Source organism: Engystomops pustulosus, chromosome 2, assembly GCF_040894005.1.
Source record: "Engystomops pustulosus chromosome 2, aEngPut4.maternal, whole genome shotgun sequence".
Taxonomy (NCBI): domain Eukaryota; kingdom Metazoa; phylum Chordata; class Amphibia; order Anura; family Leptodactylidae; genus Engystomops; species Engystomops pustulosus.
In genome coordinates this window covers 199310750-199333538 of record NC_092412.1, presented here as the reverse complement: position 1 = coordinate 199333538, position 22789 = coordinate 199310750, and the positions used below count along the sequence as shown (strand labels likewise).

Genomic DNA, 22789 nt, shown 5'->3' with positions numbered 1-22789 from the left:
CTAGAACAGATCATACAGACATTAGATACTCTGCAGACACTAGAACAGATCATACAGACATTAGATGCTCTGCAGACAGGAGCTGCAGACTCTATTTACAGTTCATCACCTTCTATTTACAAAACATTCTGCAGAATCCTGAGCTCAAAGCAAGAGAGCTGAGAACGTTGCAGAATGTTGCAGATACTACAGACAAGTGTCCCCCATGTAATTCTGCACAGTATCACCAGTGTGACTGAGGGGGATACTGTACAGAATTACAGGGGTGCAGCAGGAGATCAGCACTGGGGGATCCCCTCCAGGAGAAGCCCCTGCTGAGGAGGTCACTGGGTGCAGGGTGTCACACACCTGGGTGCTGCTGTGAGTGTTATCTTCATTCTGGGATGTGGGAGAAGAAGAGAGGAGCTTGTAGCAGGATCACATGTAAGTGCCCGAATCTAACATTACGCCGAAACTGCACCAAAACTGTGTTAAAGTAAAGTGATTAATAAGAGGCAGGAAATTACCTTATCACAGATGGTTGTAGCTTGTGATAATTCTGGAAAACAGTGCACCAGAATTTAGGCGCAACTACTTCACTTAGGCGCACAAAAGTGATAAATGTGGCCCTTTCTCTCTTATTCCCTTTTATTTTGTGATAGTTTTTTCTTGTTGGGAAAATTGACTGATACGATGAACATTCGATCCTCTTCGCCTAATGTGACTACACCGTGACCAGAACATGTCCATAAAGTTATATGTAACACCAAACACACACACATGTTCTGGAATAAAGTTTTTATTTCACACCATCCTCCATTATTTACACCTGACGTTCTCACTCTCATTCTTATGAAGCGCGGAGGGTTCTGTTATTGTGCAGCTAATACAATGGCGCACATCTAAAAGTGACTTTTATTATCTCATTAGAGAGGTTTAGACTGTCTAAAAATGTCTAGCTGAAAAGCAGATATCTAGTTATTACAGTTTTAGTGCTATTATGTGGATTTATTTATGTGAACATATCAATAGGGCACATTTGTGAACTATACACATGTCCATGCATTACATTTAGGAGATGTGAAGGTAAACATTTTCTGTTTGGATCAAATTTTTTGCCATCAAAGTCAAATTTTAAGTATTTTTTTTAATAAACTGTTTCAATTTGAATCAAAATTGCATGAAGGCGCCTATGTCTATAAACTCTTTGATGCAATTTTGAAAATGGGGCAAGTGTCTGCTTTCAGAAAATATCGGTCCCTCTCCCCAATGGGCCTCACAGTCTAATCAACCTACCAGTATTTTTTGGAGTGTGGGAGGAAACCGGAGGACCCGGAGGAAACCCACGCAGACACAGAGAGAACATACAAAATCTTTGCAGATGTTGACCAGCGCTGCAAGGCTGTAGTGCTAATCACGGAGCCACCATGCTGTCCCTATCATCTATCTCCTATAAAATTCTCCCATATTACAGTTTGTTTTACCATACTAAAGGGAGCCTCTTACTGACTGTGACTGGTCATAAAATAGTTTTATTTTGGGGCCCCACTTTTAATTTTGCCCAGGGCCACACTTTGTCTAGAACCGGCCCTGTCTCTACTATATGCCATGTCTTCACAAGGGGATTGGAACAATCAGATGTGACTGTCCTCTCAAGATCTCATTAAATTTCTTCTCAAAGAAAATAACATTGCCACTACAGAGATTTGTCTTAATCTAAACCATAGGGCACAATAAGAGGTGGAACATGTGATGCATCTCAATTCCCCAGATAACTGGTCACTAGGTATCCGACCTAACAGCATCCTGTTATGTATCCATGTCCTAGATTTAGCTCTGTACAAGAAATAAGATCTTACAAAGAGAAATTCCTCTACAAAGGGAGACTCGCCGCAACCAAGAGTACGATGTCTACTGGCAGGCAACAGTCTAGTATATTCTTTAATATTATTTTACAGCCATCTAGGAAGAAGACATGAACGCTGGGCAGTGGACTTATGGGTACATATAAATAAATGTACAATCCAGCTGCAAGTTTTAGGGGTAAAAAATGGATTAAAATGACAAAAGAAAGTCAGGGTGACAAGCAGCATTTACCTGATAACAGGGGCTAAAATCTGCCCTTAAAATATATATTTTTATATTTTAATATTTAGTCTTTCCTTTGTAGCGTAATTGGATATTGAAGAGTTGCACTGCCAACCTTTGTATAACATTAACCAACAGAGCATCATCTGACTTTATAGTTTCTACTTTATTTTATGGCCGGGAGTGTCCTTTATGCAATTAGCATTAAGCATTTTGCAGTCTATTTTGCAACACAATTTATCAACTTACACTGCAACATTTAATCACTGAGTTCAAAATCAAAAGATTTAATAGTATCAATTTATCATAAGGAACTCAGGTCAGCAGTAAGTAGATATTAAGAAAAACATATACGGTACACTATATAGTTTCAGACTTCATATGATTTCATCATACATGTTGCTAACAACTAGAGCAAGACCGGTCTACAATGGCCAAATAACAGTCCCATACATGCAGTCTATGGGACAAATGCAGTAACAAGCAGGCAATGGAGAGACGTGTAAAGTCTACCCCAACTTTCAACAAACTTTGCACAACTCCCTAGTCTAGAGCATCACATGAGGAATAAAACTGTTTCTGGCCATTATGTGCCCTGTAATCCTTATTTTTTCAGTATTCCCCTTTGTAATCTCTTGCTCTGTCCTACGACTCACTATTCACTCTGCATAGAGATGATGTGACACCTCACTCAAATCAGAGATTTCAGAGTGAAAAATGGATTGGGCGGGAAGATAAGAACCAAATTAGACAATGAGACATCTGTATTATATTCACTTGAACTACTAATTTATGCGAATTGCTGAAATAAGAAGACCCATTTAAATACCGATATGGAGTATATAATGAGTGTATAATGATTATGTTTTATTACAATATAGGGTTGTAACAAGTCTGTATGTTATCTACAGGAGAGGTAGCTGATCGATGAGGGCCCGACTGCATAAACCTCCACTGATCACGAGATAGGACCCCTATCGATCCAGAGAACAATGGTCCCATTATCACTAATTGGTGAAGTTGCAGGCCGCAGATATAAACAGTGCAAGGGAGTCCCGGATATATCCGTTTACCCTGGATCACTAGAGGTCCCTTATTAAGTTTGTGGGGGTTCCAGCACTTTGTACAACCCCTTTAAGTCTCTATGGCTCTAAATATTGATGGCAAAAAAGTTGAACTACTGTATGCTTAGCTTTTATCAATCAAGTTTTCCACGGTCTCCTTTAATTTAAAAGAACGGCCCTTGTGTTTGACTGAATCACGGGTTCAAAGGCCACTAACACAAAAGTCACATGCCACCCCATCAAACTGTAAAGATTTATTCACATGACTGAGCTGAAAGTTAGCCATAAAGAGCACTTCACAGATCCTTATAAACTGCAATCTGTGAGTGGTCAGTAAAAAGTAGACCAGACGCGCTCTAGTTTTTAATGGTACCATAAACTTGCATAGCGTTGAAGCTGCAGATAAGCCTGAGGGGGCGTTCACACGTTCTGTTTCTCAGATGTAGTTTTCAAAGCCAAAAGTAGATGTGGATCATGATGGGTGAAAACTAGAGATGAGCGAACATACTCGTCCGAGCTTGATGCTCGATCGAGCATTAGCGTACTCGTAACTGCTCGTTGCTCGGACGAGTATTTCGCCCGCTCGAGAAAATGGCAGCTCCCGCCGTTTTGCTTTTTGGCGGCCAGAAACAGAGCCAATCACAAGCCAGGAGACTCTGCACTCCACCCAGCATGACGTGGTACCCTTACACGTCGATAGCAGTGGTTGGCTGGCCAGATCAGGTGACCCTGGGATAGACTAGCCGCTGCCCGCACTGCTCGGATCATTCTCTGTCTGGATGCCGCTAGGGAGAGAGCTGCTGCTGGTCAGGGAAAGCGTTAGGGTGTTCTATTAGCTTACTGTTAGGCAGGAGTGATTCTACAACAACCCAACAGCCCTTCTTAGGGCTACAATAACGTTATACTTTTTTTTTTTATTTGCTTGTGGCTGGGCTTGCTGGCACTAGTAGTGCAGCTAGTACCATATTGTGAGGAATTAGCAGGGGGACTTGCTACCGTTGTGTTTAGCTCTTAGTGACACACATATCCACCTCAAACACCAAAGTGGGAAAATTTATTAGGGGTTTGATTTCAATTAGGCACAGTCTGCCAGTTTCTTTTTATTTTACGTTTATTTTTTTAATAACTCAGTGTCATCTCATCTTGCATAGTAGTGTGCTTTAATACTTGGCTAGAAAATAGCCATAGGAGAATCCAAACGGCTTACTTACGCCTACAGTAGCGTTATATATATTTGATTTCTGGTTGATCTGCTGGTGGCTGTAGTTGCTGCAGTGCATCTACTAGCAAATTGTGAGCAATTTGGAGTGAGACTTGCGACCACTGTGTTTTGCGCTTAGTGACGCACATATCCATCGCAAAGACCGAAGTGGGAAAATTTATTAGGGCCCGGGGTTGGATTTCAATTAGGCACAGTCTGCCATTTCCTTTTTTATTTTACGTTTATTTTTTTAATAACTCAGTGTCATCTCATCTTGCATAGTAGTGTGCTTTAATACTTGGCTAGAAAATAGCCATAGGAGAATCCAAACGGCTTACTTACGCCTACAGTAGCGTTATATATATTTGATTTCTGGTTGATCTGCTGGTGGCTGTAGTTGCTGCAGTGCATCTACTAGCAAATTGTGAGCAATTTGGAGTGAGACTTGCGACCACTGTGTTTTGCGCTTAGTGACGCACATATCCATCGCAAAGACCGAAGTGGGAAAATTTATTAGGGCCCGGGGTTGGATTTCAATTAGGCACAGTCTGCCATTTCCTTTTTTATTTTACGTTTATTTTTTTAATAACTCAGTGTCATCTCATCTTGCATAGTAGTGTGCTTTAATACTTGGCTAGAAAATAGCCATAGGAGAATCCAAACGGCTTACTTACGCCTACAGTAGCGTTATATATATTTGATTTCTGGTTGATCTGCTGGTGGCTGTAGTTGCTGCAGTGCATCTACTAGCAAATTGTGAGCAATTTGGAGTGAGACTTGCGACCACTGTGTTTTGCGCTTAGTGACGCACATATCCATCGCAAAGACCGAAGTGGGAAAATTTATTAGGGCCCGGGGTTGGATTTCAATTAGGCACAGTCTGCCATTTCCTTTTTTATTTTACGTTTATTTTTTTCATAACTCAGCGTCATCTCATCTGGCATAGTAGTGTGCTTTAATACTTGGCTAGAAAATAGCCATAGGAGAATCCAAACGGCTTACTTACGCCTACAGTAGCGTTATATATATTTGATTTCTGGTTGATCTGCTGGTGGCTGTAGTTGCTGCAGTGCATCTACTAGCAAATTGTGAGCAATTTGGAGTGAGACTTGCGACCACTGTGTTTTGCGCTTAGTGACGCACATATCCATCGCAAAGACCGAAGTGGGAAAATTTATTAGGGCCCGGGGTTGGATTTCAATTAGGTACAGTCTGCCATTTCCTTTTTTATTTTACGTTTATTTTTTTCATAACTCAGCGTCATCTCATCTGGCATAGTAGTGTGCTTTAATACTTGGCTAGAAAATAGCCATAGCAATAGGATAGCATCGTTTGGTTTTAAAAACTAAAAAACACACAAAAAAAAAAAAACACAAAAAAAAGTTAAAAAAAAAATTAAAGTTATAACTCTCATTTTCAAAATGTTTAACCCGAGGGCTAGGGGTAGAGGACGAGGGCGGGGACATGGGCGTCCAACTACTGCAGGGGTCAGAGGCCGTGGTCCTGGGCGGGGTGAGACACCACCTGCTTATGAGGGAGCAGGGGAACGCCGCAGAGCTACACTCCCTAGGTTCATGTCTGAAGTTACTGGGACTCGTGGTAGAGCACTGTTGAGGCCAGAACAGTGCGAACAGGTGATGTCGTGGATTGCCGACAATGCTTCGAGCAATTTGTCCACCAGTCAGTCTTCCACGCAGTCCACCCATGTCACCGAAATCGGCACTCCTCCAGCTCCTGCACCTCAGCCTCCTCCCCCCCAGTCTGCCCCCTCCCAGCAAAATTTGCCATTTGAACCGGCATACTCTGAGGAACTGTTTTCTGGACCCTTCCCACAGTCACAAACCACTTGTCCGGTTGCTGATGAGCAATTTTCCGATGCCCAGGTTTTCCACCAGTCGCAGTCTGTGGGTGATGATGACCTTGTTGACGTACTGGAAGAAGTGTGTAAAGAGGTGTCCGACGATGAGGAGACACGGTTGTCAGACAGTGGTGAAGTTGTTGTCAGGGCAGGAAGTCCGAGGGGGGAGCAGACTGAGGGATCGGAGGATGATGAGGTGACAGACCCAAGCTGGGTTGAGAGGCCGGGTGAACACAGTGCTTCTGAGACGGAGGAGAGTCCTCGACCAGAACAGGTTGGAAGAGGCAGTGGTGGGGCCAGACGGAGAGGCAGGGCCAGAGCTGGTGCATCAGCGCCAAATGTGTCAACTAGTGAAGCTCCCGTGGCGAGGGCTCCTGCGGCGAGGGCTAGATTTTCAGAAGTCTGGAGGTTCTTTAAGGAAACACCGGATGACCGACGGACTGTGGTGTGCCACATTTGCCAAACCAGGATCAGCAGGGGTTCCACCACTAATAGCTTAACTACCACCAGTGTGCGCAGGCATATGAATGCTAAACACCCCACTCAGTGGCAACAAGCGCGTTCACCTCCGGCCGTGCACACCACTGGTCCTTCCCCTGTGTCAGCTGATAGTCAGCCCCCTGCCCAGGACCCTGCCACAAAAACCCCATCGTCACCTCCACGATCCTCCACAGCATCCACCAGCGTTCAGCTCTCCATACCCCAGACGCTGGAGCGGAAACGCAAATATAGTGCAACCCACCCGCACGCCCAAGCCCTTAATGTGCACATCTCCAGATTGCTAAGCCTGGAGATGCTGCCCTATAGGCTAGTAGAGACCGAGGCCTTTCGCAGCCTCATGGCGGCGGCCGCCCCTCGGTATTCGGTCCCCAGCCGCCACTACTTTTCCCGATGTGCCGTCCCAGCCCTGCACCAGCACGTGTCAGACAACATAATCCGTGCCCTGACCAACGCCGTTTCTGACAAGGTCCACCTGACCACGGACACGTGGACGAGTGCTGCCGGGCAGGGCCACTATATATCGCTGACGGCACATTGGGTTAACTTGGTGGAGGCTGGGAGCCCGAGTCTGACCCTGCGGCTGGTCATATACTACCGACGCCGAGGATTGCGGGGCCTACCTCGGTCCAGGTGTTTCAGGCCTACTATGCCTCCTCCTCCTCCCACCCCTCCTCCACCTCCTCCTCCGAACGACCATCCGTGGGCATGGCGCCATCAGTCGGTAGCTCTAGGCACAGCAGCAGTGCCGTCGCTAAGCGACAGCAGGCGGTGCTCAAACTGCTGAGCCTAGGCGATAAAAGGCACACCGCCCAAGAACTATTACAGGGCATCACGCCGCAGACTGATCTGTGGCTGGCACCGCTGAACCTGAAGCCAGGCATGGTTGTGTGTGACAACGGCCGTAACCTGGTGGCGGCTCTGCAACTCGGCAGACTGACACATGTGCCATGCCTGGCCCATGTGTTAAATCTGATAGTTCAGCGTTTCCTCAAGACATACCCCAATCTGTCTGATTTGCTCACGAAGGTGCGCCGCATCTGTGCGCATTTCAGGAAGTCCAGCACAGATGCTGCCACTCTCAGGGCAGCGCAGCGCCGCCTCCAACTGCCCGCTCACCGACTGTTGTGCGACGTGCCCACGAGGTGGAATTCAACACTGACCATGTTATCCAGAGTTTACCAGCAGCGCCGAGCGATTGTAGACTGCCAGATGTCAACTTCCACCAGAACTGGTAGTCAGGTCAGTCAGCTTCCTCAAGTCTACAATGAGGAGTGGACGTGGATGTCTGATATCTGTCAGGTGCTGAGTAACTTTGAGGAGTCAACACAGATGGTCAGTGGCGATGCCGCCATCATCAGCCTCACCATCCCGCTGCTTGGCCTGTTGAAAAACTCTCTGGTCAGCATGAAGTCGGAAGCTTTGCGCTCCTCACAAGAGACGGGGGAAGAAGATTCCCTTGTTGATAGCCAAAGCACCCTTAGGTCTGTTTCTCAGCGCATATCGGAGGAGGTGGAGGTGGAGGAGGAAGAGGAGGAGAATGTTGGCGAGACACAAGAGGGGACCATTGTTGAGTCCTTCACTGTTCAGCGTGTATGGGCAGAAGAAGAGGAGTTGGAGGAGTTGGAGGAGGAGGAAATGGACAGTCAGGCCAGTGAGGGGAGTGAATTCTTACGCGTTGGTACTCTGGCGCATATGGCAGATTTCATGCTAGGCTGCCTATCCCGTGACCCTCGCGTTCAAAGAATTTATTCCAGCACCGATTACTGGGTGTTCACTCTCCTGGACCCACGGTACAAGCAAAATCTTTCCACTCTCATCCCTGGAGAGGAAAGGAGTGTGAGAATGCATGAATACCAGCAGGCCCTGGTGCACAAGCTGAAACAGTATTTCCCTTCTGACAGCGCTAGCGGCAGAGTGCGTAGTTCTGCGGGACAAGTAGCGAGGGAGAGTAGGCGAGCAGGCAGCTTGTCCAGCACTGGCAAGGGTACGCTTTACAAGGCTTTTGCCAGCTTTATGTCACCCCAGCAAGACACTGTCACCTGTCCCCAGTCTCGGCAGAGTAGGGCTGATCTTTACAGAAAGATGGTGAGGGAGTACGTAGCTGACCATACCATTGTCCTAAATGATCACACAGCTCCCTACAACTACTGGGTTTCAAAGCTGGACATGTGGCACGAACTGGCGCTGTACGCCTTGGAGGTTCTTGCCTGCCCTGCCGCTAGCGTCTTGTCCGAGCGGGTTTTCAGTGCAGCTGGTGGCATCATCTCCGATAAGCGTACACGCCTGTCGACTGACAGCGCTGACAGGCTGACGCTTATCAAGATGAATAAAGCCTGGATTTCTCCTAATTTCCAATCTCCACCAGGTGAAGGAAGCTCAACCTGAATAATTTATCCACTCCTCCTCCTCCTCATTTTCCTCCTTCTCCTCCTCTTTGTACAGTAAAGCAGAGGAAACTGGCTATTTTTTGACAGGGCCCACTGGCTCTAGCTATAGTACTTTATGCATTTAACTTTTATGGAGGGCCACCGACCCGGTCCTCTGTTTTAAACAATTTTTGGGAGTGCCACATACAGGCACTCAATCTATTCCATTTTTCTGGAGGGCCACCTACCTGCTCCTCTGGTTTGAAAACTTTTTTGGACTGCCACATACAGGCACTCAATCTATTCCATTTTTCTGGAGGGCCACCTACCTGCTCCTCTGGTTTGAAAACTTTTTTGGACTGCCACATACAGGCACTCAATCTATTCCATTTTTCTGGAGGGCCACCTACCTGCTCCTCTGGTTTGAAAACTTTTTTGGACTGCCACATACAGGCACTCAATCTATTCCATTTTTCTGGAGGGCCACCTACCTGCTCCTCTGGTTTGAAAACTTTTTTGGACTGCCACATACAGGCACTCAATCTATTCCATTTTTCTGGAGGGCCACCTACCTGCTCCTCTGGTTTGAAAACTTTTTTGGACTGCCACATACAGGCACTCAATCTATTCCATTTTTCTGGAGGGCCACCTACCTGCTCCTCTGGTTTGAAAACTTTTTTGGACTGCCACATACAGGCACTCAATCTATTCCATTTTTCTGGAGGGCCACCTACCTGCTCCTCTGGTTTGAAAACTTTTTTGGACTGCCACATACAGGCACTATCCAAATTGAATTGTCTCCATAGCAGCCTCCACACGTTGTCTCCATTGCTACCTCCAAAAGTCGTCCATATGGCTGCCTCCATACATCGTCCCTTTATCAAACGAGGTGTGTCAGGCCGAAATTTGGGTTGTTTTCATGGATTCCACATCAAAGTTGTTAACTTTGTCGCCACCCTGCTGTGTTATCCACAAAATACACTGGCAAACTTTTACCATTTACGGATATTATTTCAGCGCTTCTTGCGCATCTGTTTACATTCCCCTCACCCGCCATATCCTAAACTTATAAGAACGCTACTACACTTGATCCTATACAAAAGGTTCTTAGAAGTGCTGTTTGGGGAGTAGCCTAGAGACAGGGGCTTGGATTGGCGAAAGCTCGCCTGGCAGCGGAGCGCCAGCTCCATGCCAAGAACCAACTAACATAGTTTTAACTGCAGCACCTTTAATCTACTACTAGTTCACTGCCTCCATACATGGCCGCCTTATCAAACGTGCTGTGTCAGGCAGAATTTTGGGTTGTTTTCATGGCTTCCACAACAAACTTGTTAACTTTGTCGCCACCCTGCTGTGTAATCCTCAAAATATACTGGCAAACTTTTACCATTTACGGATATTATTTCAGCGCTTCTTGCGCATCTGTTTACATTCCCCTCACCCGCCATATTCCAAACTTATAAGAACGCTACTACACTTAACTTGGTGCAGGCTGGGACCGAGTCTGACCCTGGGGCTGGTCATATACTGCCGACGCAGAGGATTGCGGGGCCAACTCGGTCCAGGTGTTTCAGGCCTACTATGCCTCCTCCTCCTCCCACCCCTCCTCCACCTCCTCCTCCTCCGAATTACCATCCGTGGGCATGGCGCCATCAGTCGGTAGCTCTAGGCACAGCAGCAGTGCCGTCGCTAAGCGACAGCAGGCGGTGCTCAAACTGCTGAGCCTAGGTGATAAAAGGCACACCGCCCAAGAGCTATTACAGGGCATTCCACATCAAACTTGTTAACTTTGTCGCCACCGTGCTGTGTAAGCCACAAAATATACTGGAAAACTTTTTTCATTTACGGATATTATTTCAGCGCTTCTTGCGCAGATGTTTACATTCCCCTCACCTGCCATATCCCAAACTTATAAGAACGCTACTACACTTGATCTTATACAAAAGGTTCTTAGAAGTGCTGTTTGGGGAGTAGCCTAGAGACAGGGACTTGGATTGGCGAAAGCTCGCCTGGCAGCGGAGCGCCAGCTCCATGCCAAGATCCAACTAACATAGTTTTAACTGCAGCATTTTTAATCTACTACTAGTTCACTGCCTCCATACATGGTCCCCTTATCAAACGAGCTGTGTCAGGCAGAATTTTGGGTTGTTTTCATGGCTTCCATGTTAACTTTGTCGCCACCCTGCTGTGTAATCCACAAAATATACTGGCAAACTTTTATCATGTACCGATATTATTTGAGCGCTTCTTGCTCACCTCCTTTGGTTCCTCTCTGCCACCCATTGGTTTGAAGCCTGAGTCCATTTAGGGTATGTTGCCATGACACTCTCTAGCCTGCCGCTGCTGCCGCTGCCTCTGCATGCCGTCCCCTATAGTGTCAGGGTCAATTATTGGATGTTTTAGATGCTATCTAGCCTCATTCGGTCACTCTGTCATGGCCATGCTGTTGCCCATAATTTTGGCATAATGGTGCGATTAAGCAGCCTCAGAGGCATCCATGCATGCTGCCCCTGCTGTTTCCTGTCCATTTCCGTGGTGTTTCCATCCTTTTCTGAGGTTCCCAGGTGTTTGGCCAAGCTTCCCTGTGCAGAGCCTTGGTCCCCTTGAAAAATGCTCGAGTCTCCCATTGACTTCAATGGGGCTCGTTACTCGAAACGAGCACTCGAGCATCGGGAAAAGTTCGTCTCGAATAACGAGTACCCGAGCATTTTAGTGCTCGCTCATCTCTAGTGAAAACATATTATTGAGTGTTGCTACGCCTCCTCTTTTTTTCACTCTATTCCTGGTTTGGACATGGAAAACTGTATCTAAAATAACTGAACAAGTGAACGCACCCTCAGGATGTAGAACTCAAATAGGTTTATAAGGTAAGTAGGTGTATAATACTGGGGTGGAAATTACCACTATAATGGGATGAAAGATAAGAGCAAAGTCGCTGTATTTGGGGGCACTCTGGGCAATATAATCTAAATAGCATATCTGGTGCACAGACAGTACCATGCACAGTATTGGAGCACTGTGTGTCACTATTTGGGGGAATACTTTGAGCTGCTTTATGATGATTTATAACTGAAAAAGGGTTTCACTTAGGCTATATTCACACTGCCGTTGCCCGCCCGTACCGTACCGTAGCGGGCAACGGCAGTGCACGGGGAGAGGAGGAGGAGGTGAGCGCAGCTCACCCCCGCCCCTCTCCATAGGAAGTGATGGCGCACGGCACCGTACTACGGGTAAAGATAGGACAGCTCCTATCTTTTTCCCGGGTATGGAGCGGTACGGTGCCGCACGTGTCGTCTATGGAGGACGTATCACAGAACAGGAAAAGGTAGAGATCGGCACTCCAGGCTGGCTAAAATCTTAATCTTCTTTATTCAAAAATCCATAAAATACACAGTAGTCATAGTGCACAGTCCATTAGACCTACGCGTTTCGAACGTAAATATTAGTTCTTACTCATGATCTGATCTCTACCTTTTCCTGTTCTGTGATTGCTTCAGGGCGTTCCGACAAGCCCATTTGGGATACGTGCACCGGACTCCACAGAGGTGTTTCCCACGGCTCTTCAAGGTTTCCCACGGCTCTTCAAAGTGTTGTTGTATACTATGGAGGACGTATATCGGCCGTATATACGTCGGCCGTATATACGTCCTCCATACGTTAGTGTGAATGTAGCCTTAGACTTCTCCTCTCATTTTGGCCTAAGTGTGCATCTACAACATTAATTTTTTCAGATTCAGATTTTGAAGCCACAAACAGATGTGTATAGTAATGGGTGAGGACTTATCATTGAGAAGTGCTAGTCTCCATCTATTTTCCCTCCACTCGTGGTTTGGACATCAAAAACTGCATCTGAAAAAGTGAACATGTGGACGCACCCTCACACTATCTTAATAAGTAATGATATTATGTTCGACTCCCATCCACACCCATGTGCACTCCAGCGTTAATTAGAGTGACAGCTTATCACATGGTCACGGAGGATGACTCTAGTCATTGCATAAGAGTAATTTAGTCACATTGGTGAGGTGTTCTTCGCCTGCCTGGATACAGGTTGTCTGAGCTACTCAAATCCTGCTGATAATCTCATCTGCAAGTTGTTCACCAAGATTATCTGAAGAGTAACAAATGATATAACTTCATAAAGTAAGCACATGTAGGTAACTCATTGCTGAATAAAACAGTCCAACTTTATATACGCTTGACAGCATATATACAATATTCTATAAATTCCCTGCAAAAAAAAGATTTTTTTTACTGTACATAAAATCTCAAGTGTACCTGGGGTGCAGTCCTATGCTCTACAGTACCAGTTCCTGCACAAACCTGAAGTTAGAACCACCCTTTAACAAGCTTATTATTAATACCAGCCAGTATCATTGCTCCCTACACAAAGAGATCAATTAGTGCATGCACAGCTCTACCTTCTTCTTAGCTTCATCTACTAATTATATAAATTATAATAAATTCAAATAGTGCCGCATAGAAGTTGGAATAAATAGTGGGAATAAGGTTAAAGAGAGTTAAGTAAGACAAGGTTAGGGAATGTGATATGCATGCCTAAAGAGATGGGTATTTAGACATGTTTGAAATTTTGGAAATTGGGTATTAGTCTGGTAGTCCAGGTATGGCATTCTAGAGAATTGGCGCAGCTCAAGAGGAGTCATGGAGATGTGAGTTATATTTTCAGATTCAAGAAGATTTAAGTATTCTGTATTGTCTGTTGCGGATCATTTGGTGCATATGCAAGACCCCAGACAGGGTATGATATTGATATTGAGTGTTTGTGTTAGTAACCACAGAAAAAAGGAAAAGTATTTTTAAAAAGCTATTAAAGTACCTAACACTATGTTATTATTACTGCTATCAGACATCATACTTTTTATTAAATTCAGCCGCAAACTGATGTGTAACTAGAAGGAATCCCAGAAGCCTTAGAGGCACATGAGGTTTCTGTTCTACATGAAAAAACACTACTACAATACATTTTTCTAGCAGGAAGGCCTGTTACTAATTTTTCATAGTGGTAAAGCCGCTTTAAAGGGGTTGGTCACTGTTTTTTGCAATGTGTGTGTTTAAGTGTGGGGGACAGGATATTAGGTAATTTACCAATATACATTTATTAAAAGTTGTGCTCCGCTTTCTTGATATGTAAAGTGAAGTCTCCTGTCTCTTACCTCATCAGCCAGAGATTCCTGTCCATAAAATAACTACTGATGGAGGGTCATGTGATCTGTCCATGAACAATCGCCAGTTACAGATCACATGACCCTCCATCTGCAGCTATGAGGGTGCGGTCACACGTTGCAGTTAAAACTGCATCACAATTAGTTTTGGGTTGGTTTTAGGTGGTATTACTTATTTTAACAAGTAAAAGACATCAAATCAACAGGTGAATGAAATTTGTGGAACAGCTTTTTCCTTTAAAATCTAATTCACCCATTCAGGTCATGTGTTTCACCTGTGAAATTGACAAAACTGCACCTAAAACCGCCTCAAAACTAATTGCGATGCAGTTTTAACTGCAACGTGTGACTGCACCCTGAGGGCGCGTTCACACGTTCCGCTAGCGCTGCGTTCATAACGCGACGCTAGCGCACAGGGGGCGGAGTTTGGGGCGATCGCATATGCGTTTCCAGAGAAACGCATGCGATGGGGTTATTAATCGCATGCGTTTCCCGGAAACGCATATGCAATCGGCCCGAGCCCCGCCCACTGTACGCAACGATAGCAGAACGTGTGAACGCGCCCTCAGGGTTAGGCTTTACGTCCAGCTCTGTTCATGGCGTTGGTTCCTGAGCCAAATTACTAACATGTCCTATCAATAGGTCATAATTATCACTAAATTGGAAAATCCATTTAATCCAGCATAAAAAAAAGATACTGTAAAGAGGTGCTAGACTATACCAGATATTACTGTCGCCCTAAAACCACAGTGAGGTCCTACTCGGTTCTGATGATTTAAGAAGGTGGTAAGAAGGAAATGGTTGTTTTAGTGCTTAGAGCCGTGCACCACTAATCCTTATGGGCTTGTAATAGGCCAAATCTGCTGATTTCCAATTTACTAATTGAGTTCAATGTCTGGTCAGGACTACCCAACCCTACACTAACAACCCTGACTATGCAGCTAAGGCTTACTGCACATTAGAAATATAGGGTCATGTCCGACCTAAACATTTCATAAAGAGAATAAAAAGGAATCTTCAAAGCTATTTATGAAAAAAAGTATTGCATTTTTTCAGTGCATTTGTTTGTTTGACATTTATGTTTTTGCATGGATCTGGGTACATTAACATCTGCAAAAAAAGAAGCATTCAGAATTTTTTAAAAATAGCCATAAATAAGTGGGAAAAATGCCACAAAGAAACATTTCATAGCTTTCAATTTTCTTGCAGAGAACATCTGGCCACATCGGTTTTCACTGTAAGGAGCAGATCCTGGAAGAGCTGGAGGAGGGAAGTATTGCTTGGTTACTTTTATATGGGGGTCCTGTAACTATATTTGTATGGGGATCCTATTACAGACAAATTAGTGGATGTCACTTTTATGTAGCTCTCTATGTCATAGGAAAATGTTTTCACACTTAGGAGAAAGCAACCTCTTTAAGAAGGAACACACAGGAACAGAAGCCTTACCTGTGCAATCAAGGGTTGAAGATGGGCAGTGACAACAAGGCTCCAGTTACAGCTGGATTTTTTTTTTACTATTGCAGGTTGAAATTCTATTCCTCATAACCCATTGTTACAGCAGGGTTGTAGACTGGAAGAGTCAGAGTTGTGATAAAATGGACCGTTTCAGACAAAAAAATGTATAATAAATTGGTCTAGTTTGATAAATGCACAATGTGCTAAATTGTAATCAAATGTCCTTTAAGCCCTTCCCGCCGAGGGCCTTTTTTGTTTTTGCATTTCCATTTTGTCACTCCCCACTTTCAAAAATCTATCTTTTTTATTTTTCCTCGTAAAACACTATGTGTGTGCTTGTTTTCTGCAAACAAATTGCTCTTTACAGTCACTGTATTTTAAATTCCATGGTATGTACTGGGGAATGTAGTGAAATTGGTGAAAATATGCATTTGGCAAATTTTTTGCGGGTTGGATTTTTACAGCTCTCGCTGTGCAGCGCACGTATTTTGGTTGGTACGAACACGGTTATACTAAATTTATATTGTTTTATTGTGTCTTAATACATTTTACCCCGGAGTAGACCCTCCCCCCAGAGCAGAAAAAAATAATCCCCTCTTTCCTGGTTCCTCTTCTGCTCCCTCCACCACATTGCAGTTTTTTCTCTCTTCTACGTTCTGCTCTGTGCCAGGAGCAGGAGAGGACGCAGTAGCAGTACAGCTGACAAGTTACCCTTCTTGGGATCACAATTTGTCAATTGTTTATGTTATTTATTAAATTTAATTTCCTTTGCCATTCATTTCATATGGTTCAACTTCTTGTGTCTTCTTCTGAAATTCTGTCATTTCTCTTTAATAAACCAACTAAATTAGCTCTGTGTATATTGCATTTTAGAGCTTGATGATGTTTTGTTAATTAAAATCTAGTTAGATAGTGGATTCTGGGAATGGAAAACAAGCCAAGCAATACCTTTTGTTAAAGCAACATTTTTTTCTCTCGAAAGAATGTATCTCATTAGTCAAGTTGTAGCTGAAGGCAAAAACATTTTCCAAGGTCCTCCTGTTATTGGTAATAAGTTACTGAGAAAATGTTCAGGGTCATTATTGTGATTCCATCCAAAACAAATTGCTAATAAAGCAGAAAATTGTTGTCTTGAATTTCTCTAGCACTTAGAAATATATGCATTTGCAAAAAAAAATGTAATCCAGATTATCATAGAATATAATATTAGTTGTGGTTCAGATTTTACGATAGACAGAACTCTATAAAGGTGACTTAGCAATGAGATGACCAATCTAATTACAGATTTTTTCCTGTAGATTGTTCATCTACTTAATAGTTACCATAGAAAACCTATTCTTCAGCACTAGCGGCAAGTTTCCTCGAAATCTTGTGGTACCAATCAAATGGGAAGGATTTATTCATGAATATACGTGACGTTTTTATAGGTCAACAAATCAATCCCTGGACACTTAGTCAATAGTGTTGCTTCAGATGGCCTAGAACTTCTAAAGCTAATAAAAGCTATACACAGTGTGTCAGGGAGAAAGAGCTATGAAGTCTATCAAAGATCAGTCATCACCAAGTGCAAATTTCAGCTCTGGTTTGGAATTGGTGTCCAGCATCCTCTAGTCTTTGTATAATCCATATGTAATTATTTTTTTTTTTTTTGCCGCATACACCCAGGCAGAATAAATAACAATGTCAGGTTGGATCTCTCACACTACTATTCCATATATAGTACACTGAATCCGATCAAAATGACATCTCCAAATCCCAAACCCCACTTCCACCAGCTATAAGAAGGGACTGATTACATAATTGCAAGATTCCCCGATGTCTTAGAATAGAAAATATCCCCAGTTAATATAGTAAGGGCCCCAGAAGAAGTAACCTTAATCTAATGAACATTTATGGCATGTTCTGTATATGCCTTAAAGAGTTCTCCGGGCTAATAATATTGATTAGTGATCTTTACAATAGGTCATTAATATGAGATTAGTGAAGGTGTGACACTTTACACTACAGCTGTTAAGCTGTTCTCTTAAAAAAAAAACAGCAAGAAAACGGACAGTGTTGTGGGTGACCCGAGAAATTGCAGCTCAGCTTCTATTCAAGTAAATACACATCTGGTCATTTCTCAGGGAACAGAGCAGCCTGCTTCAAGCTTTATTCTCTGTACAGTCTCTGCCAAGAACAGCTGAGAGTTGGTACCAGGTTTCAGACCCCCAACTATCGGACACTGATGACCCATTGTCATCAATATTTTTAATCTGGAAAACCCTGTTAAATGATTGTGATTGGAATACCTCTTTAAAGACCGCATTATACAAGGCTATTTAATATTATTCACCCTGTGGAAATCCTTTAATAAGAACTCATTGTTTTAAGTGTAGTGTGCTGTAGTGTTATGGACTGTGCACTGATCAATTGTAGTTCATAATAAACAGCAGAAAGCACTCAAACATCTTGCACAGTTTTTTGTTTCTGTATTTGTGTCTTTAAAGGGATTGTTCTATTTTAAGATATAAAAGTTACTGTTTTTACAATGCAAAGTTACACAATTCTCTAGATCTCTGCTTGGTGCCATTCTATATGAAGCTTCATCGTTTACTTCCAGTGGACAGAAATCTGACCATGATCATGTGATGTCACACAGGTGCACGGCTCGTTGTATCACAGAGAGTAATCAGAGCTGTGTGACATCACATGATCGTGGCAAGATTTCTATCCATTGGAAGTGGACATAGAAGTTTTCTATAGAATGACAGCAAGCAGAGATCTAGAAAACAGTGAGGAATTGATACAGACAGTATATTGAAAACTGTATAACTTCATTATACAAATAATATTATTTGAAAATGGACAACCCCTTTAAATTAAAAGGTAGAGCTCAAGATAAGCATTAAAAAACACATTACTGTTTATGCTGTGTTTTTCCAGGGTAAATTTCAAAGGGTGCTGACAAATCCACAAAGGATAAGGTCAATTGAAAGAATTACTACTTGACACACTTTCCACTTCCTGTTTGTTGAAGAGCTTCCTAACTCAGCTTCTGGCATTTGACACAGATTGTAAAAATAAAGGTTCACATCAATTCTACATGGACTATGTAATGATGGAAATGGCATGGCGCCAACAACCAATTAACACTGCTCACATCACACTGACCTCAAGGTTTAATACCTGTGCCCAGCAACCAGCTCCTGCACTCAATGTACGACAAAGGGAGAACACTACACAATGCAATGAATACCTTATCTATATATTTACAATGCTTCAGTGAGTTAGCAAAGAGGCAGTAACTCATACCGATGAGATAGATGCCATAATCTTGTATAAAAGGCTGAGGGACATAATCCATCTTCTCTCAATGAGACTATTACATTATATAAGACAGACAGTGCCGGAGAGAACGAGGATCACATGGAGCTTCATTCACATGATCCTGATTTGTCATAGAATTCCAATAGATTTACCCTAAATGTAACACCAATATAAAAGTTATAAACTATTATCAGAGAATGCTATGGAGTTTAATGGGTCGTATCCACTTGAAATGTAGATAGAATAAACAATGAAGGTCTAAGTGCATAGGCCACCCCACCAATGCCCCTATAAATTGTCAGAAATGGTTCAAAACTTCACCCAGACTATTATTTTAAACACATGTGAAAGAATACATGCATTATCAGTGTTCTGACATTTTCTTTTATTATTAGATTTAGAACCTGCAGATATTTTTTGCTAATGCGAACAGTTATGAACTCTCTGCACTCAAAGTTCAGACAAATATCCTTGGTAAACAAAAAGGGGTTGGCCATAAATAAAACATTTATCCTAAGGTAAGAACGATATCCTCATAGGGTAACAATTAGAAGGGAGCAGGGTCCCTGTTTTTGGTGCATGAATTCTGCAGTAATATATTGTACACTGGGATGTTAGATGGTGGTGCAAGGGGTTAATGAATTGGTGCACAAAAATGCTCAGAACTGTCTCCACATTCATGAAGGTGAAATAGAACTTGATATTCCAGCGTTCAGCTTGTCTGTTTGTGCGCCAAAAAAAAGTGTTGGGAACCTAGAAGCGCAAAAAAGGTGTAAGGATTACCAAACTGAGTGAAAAAATTTAAAAAAGGAGTGAGTGTTGGAAAAGGGCCAATATTGAGGCGTCGACATTTCATAAATATGGCATAAAAGGCGCAGCAAGAGAAAAAATCTGCCAAAAAACTGGCGTAAACTCAGTATGCCCCCATATTTTGCCAACCTAGGTAAACTTTCTTCATCTGCCCGGAGGAGCTGTGGGCCATGAGAGTGGTCGGTAGCCACTTCCAGAATTTACTGTGTCATCCGTTGTCCTGTAGACATCCAATGGATCAGCTGGAGGTCCTCAGGACATGGGAAGTCACAGAAAGTTCTTAAAGCACTTGCCAGTGAGTCATGGGACCCAGGGCATCTCCAGAAAGAATACGTTTACCAGGGTAAGAACAATATGGGCGATTGGAGGTATGGTACTACTTACATGGGTAAACCTTCTTATTTCTGTCCAACTCCTTCAATACAGGCAGACACACATGTGGATTTTGCAACAGACTTGAGAGGGTTCTTCTTTATATACTATAAATATATATATATATATATATATATATATATATATATACATACATATATACAGAAAAACCGAAAAACCCTGCACCATAAGTAAGCTTTCACGTTTCTGTATAGCAGCCTTTTTACCCTATAAACCAAAAACACAACAACAAGAATGCCACTTGCTGAGTGTGAATCCAGCATTAAGATAACTAGACAAGACATGATAAGATGCTGAATCTATATTCACTGTATCTGCGTACCACAGACTGCCCCCACCCAATAAAGACCACAACTGCTAGGTAAAATGTGATCTGCTGTGTAGAATTTTCAGATGTCATTTATAGTAATCTGAAATTTATTGCACAAAAAGCTGAATTTACGTTCCATTGAAATGGTCATTTCTTGTCCGGCCTCCAGGGGTGGTACATTTTTATTGTAGCAGCTTAGCAATATATTCCAGTATAAGAAAACCGTCTGTAGATTTCTATCTTATGGTTCTCATATATGGAGCATACCTCATATTGTTAAAGGGATGGCATGTCACAGCTATAATACTATGAACATGGAAATTGTTATATTTGTTATAGTAAAATCTCATCCAGCAAATTAATCTGACCATAAAGCAACATTACATTTTTAGTTTATTACAATATTTTATGATATGAAAACAAGTGGGTGCATAGGTAGTAAATAATCCTGTATCCATTCTCAGTCTGTCATATAAGATGTATATCTGAAGCAGGCAGCGACATTTCCTGGGAATACAGCATTTCAGACACTGATATAAGCCCAACCTTTGCAGTAGTTGATTATCTCTCCTCATTATAGTTACATTCCCCTGTATTCCATCCAGTGTCCCTGACAACACCACAGACAGGGGCAATGCCTCCCTATTAACAAGGGGCCTCATCCCCATAATTAAAGCCAGTGCCCGAGGTGTGTGATTCTATGATCAGGAGAAACATATATAAGATGGATTGTAGATAATATAAATGATAGATCCATCCATAACCGTGCAGACGATTGTCTGATACAATGTCACTTTACAGATGATTATAAGAACCCCATATACCAACACATTCTTCTTCATTAAAAATATTATTATAATGTAATACACTGTCACCCGCAATAATACCAGACAGATTGAGTAAACAACACCACAACCATGGAAAAACCATTGCCATCATGGCATTTCTTCCAATAAAATGTTATTTGTATGTGCAAAACAGTCCCAACAAGAAGGGTTAAGTCAGCATAGCCATGTATAGCAGGGAGGGTGAGCTAATTCAGACTAATCCCATTGCAGGTAGACGTGACTGGATGCGTAAACAGCAGTGATTTGCCCCATATTTCCCCATAGGGCACCCAGCCTGCCCCATGCCCACAGCCCCCGGGCTGGCAGGAGCTGCCTCTTATTTGGTGCAGTAAAGACGATGCAGAAGGAGTGGAGGGAAGAAGGATGAGGTGGGGAGGGACGTATAGCACCACAATATATAGATTTATCTCATTAAAGACACATTTTTGCCGCCTGGCAGGGAATAGTGGGCACCTGCCCTGGCACTGCCACCTCTGGGATGCAGGAGAGTGATTCTTACTCACCCAGAAGACGAAGGAGTAGATGATGAGCAGGGTTTTCAGACACGTTATGACTGGTTTGGTCTCCATTCTCCTAGATGCCATGCTACTGAGATCCGGTAGCCGGGTGTTACTGTTGCTGCTCTCAGCCCCTCCTGCTTGCAGTTTATCCCCAATCCGCAAGAGGAGAGAAGAGGCGCTGGAGCTGGAGCCTGCCTCCTGCCTGCCGCCCTAGTGCCTGCCTCATATGCACAGCTCTGCCCATGCAATAGTGCTGTACACCACCCCTGCCCCCAGGAGAAGCCCAGACCCCTCGCCCAAACACGTGTGGGACGTGTGTCTTATCCCAGTGTAGGCAATGGACAGCTGAGATTTACTACCAGGGGCAGTGTGTGCGGAGATATCCACTGAACATATACAGCAGCAGCACAGGGGAGCGGGTCCTCCTGTTATCTGTGTAGTCGGGGATCTCGCTCTGTACAGCCGCCTGGATTAACTCCTTGATGGCTGTAATATATGGCAGCAGTGTGTGGAGGCAGAGGGGAGCGGGTCCCTCCTGTTATCTGTGTAGTCGGGGATCTCGCTCTGTACAGCCGCCTGGATTAACTCCTTGATGGCTGTAATATATGGCAGCAGTGTGTGTGGAGACAGATGGGAGCGGGTTCTTCCTCTCTATCTGTGTACACAGGATCGTGTTCTGTACACTTGCACAGCCGCCTGGATTAACTCCTTGACTGCAGTGATGTGATGTGTATGAGCCGACTTTGAATCCAAAGAGAAACATTGTTGCATTTAACTGTATATAATTCTCCTGGGAGTCTAAATATTTACCATACAAAGTGTCAACAACTAATTTACGCACGCGGTTTGCTTTCTCATTTATTTTCTCCCTCTATACAAAATAAGTAATATCAATGGTAATGAGCGGAACATTGTATAATATTT

At 43.4% G+C, this 22789-nt stretch overlaps 1 protein-coding gene across 1 annotated transcript in view; it reads right to left on the bottom strand.

Annotated features, from left to right (window-relative positions):
* The window catches only part of TSPAN7 (tetraspanin 7), an 88958-nt gene extending 66878 nt beyond the window's left edge, over positions 1–22080 (bottom strand). The window contains exon 1 of the mRNA XM_072137812.1: positions 21869–22080. Coding sequence (XP_071993913.1) covers positions 21869–21949 — 81 coding nt within the window. The 5' untranslated portion in view covers positions 21950–22080. The remainder of the gene's footprint in view (positions 1–21868) is intronic.
* Between the last annotated feature and the right edge of the window lie 709 nt (positions 22081–22789).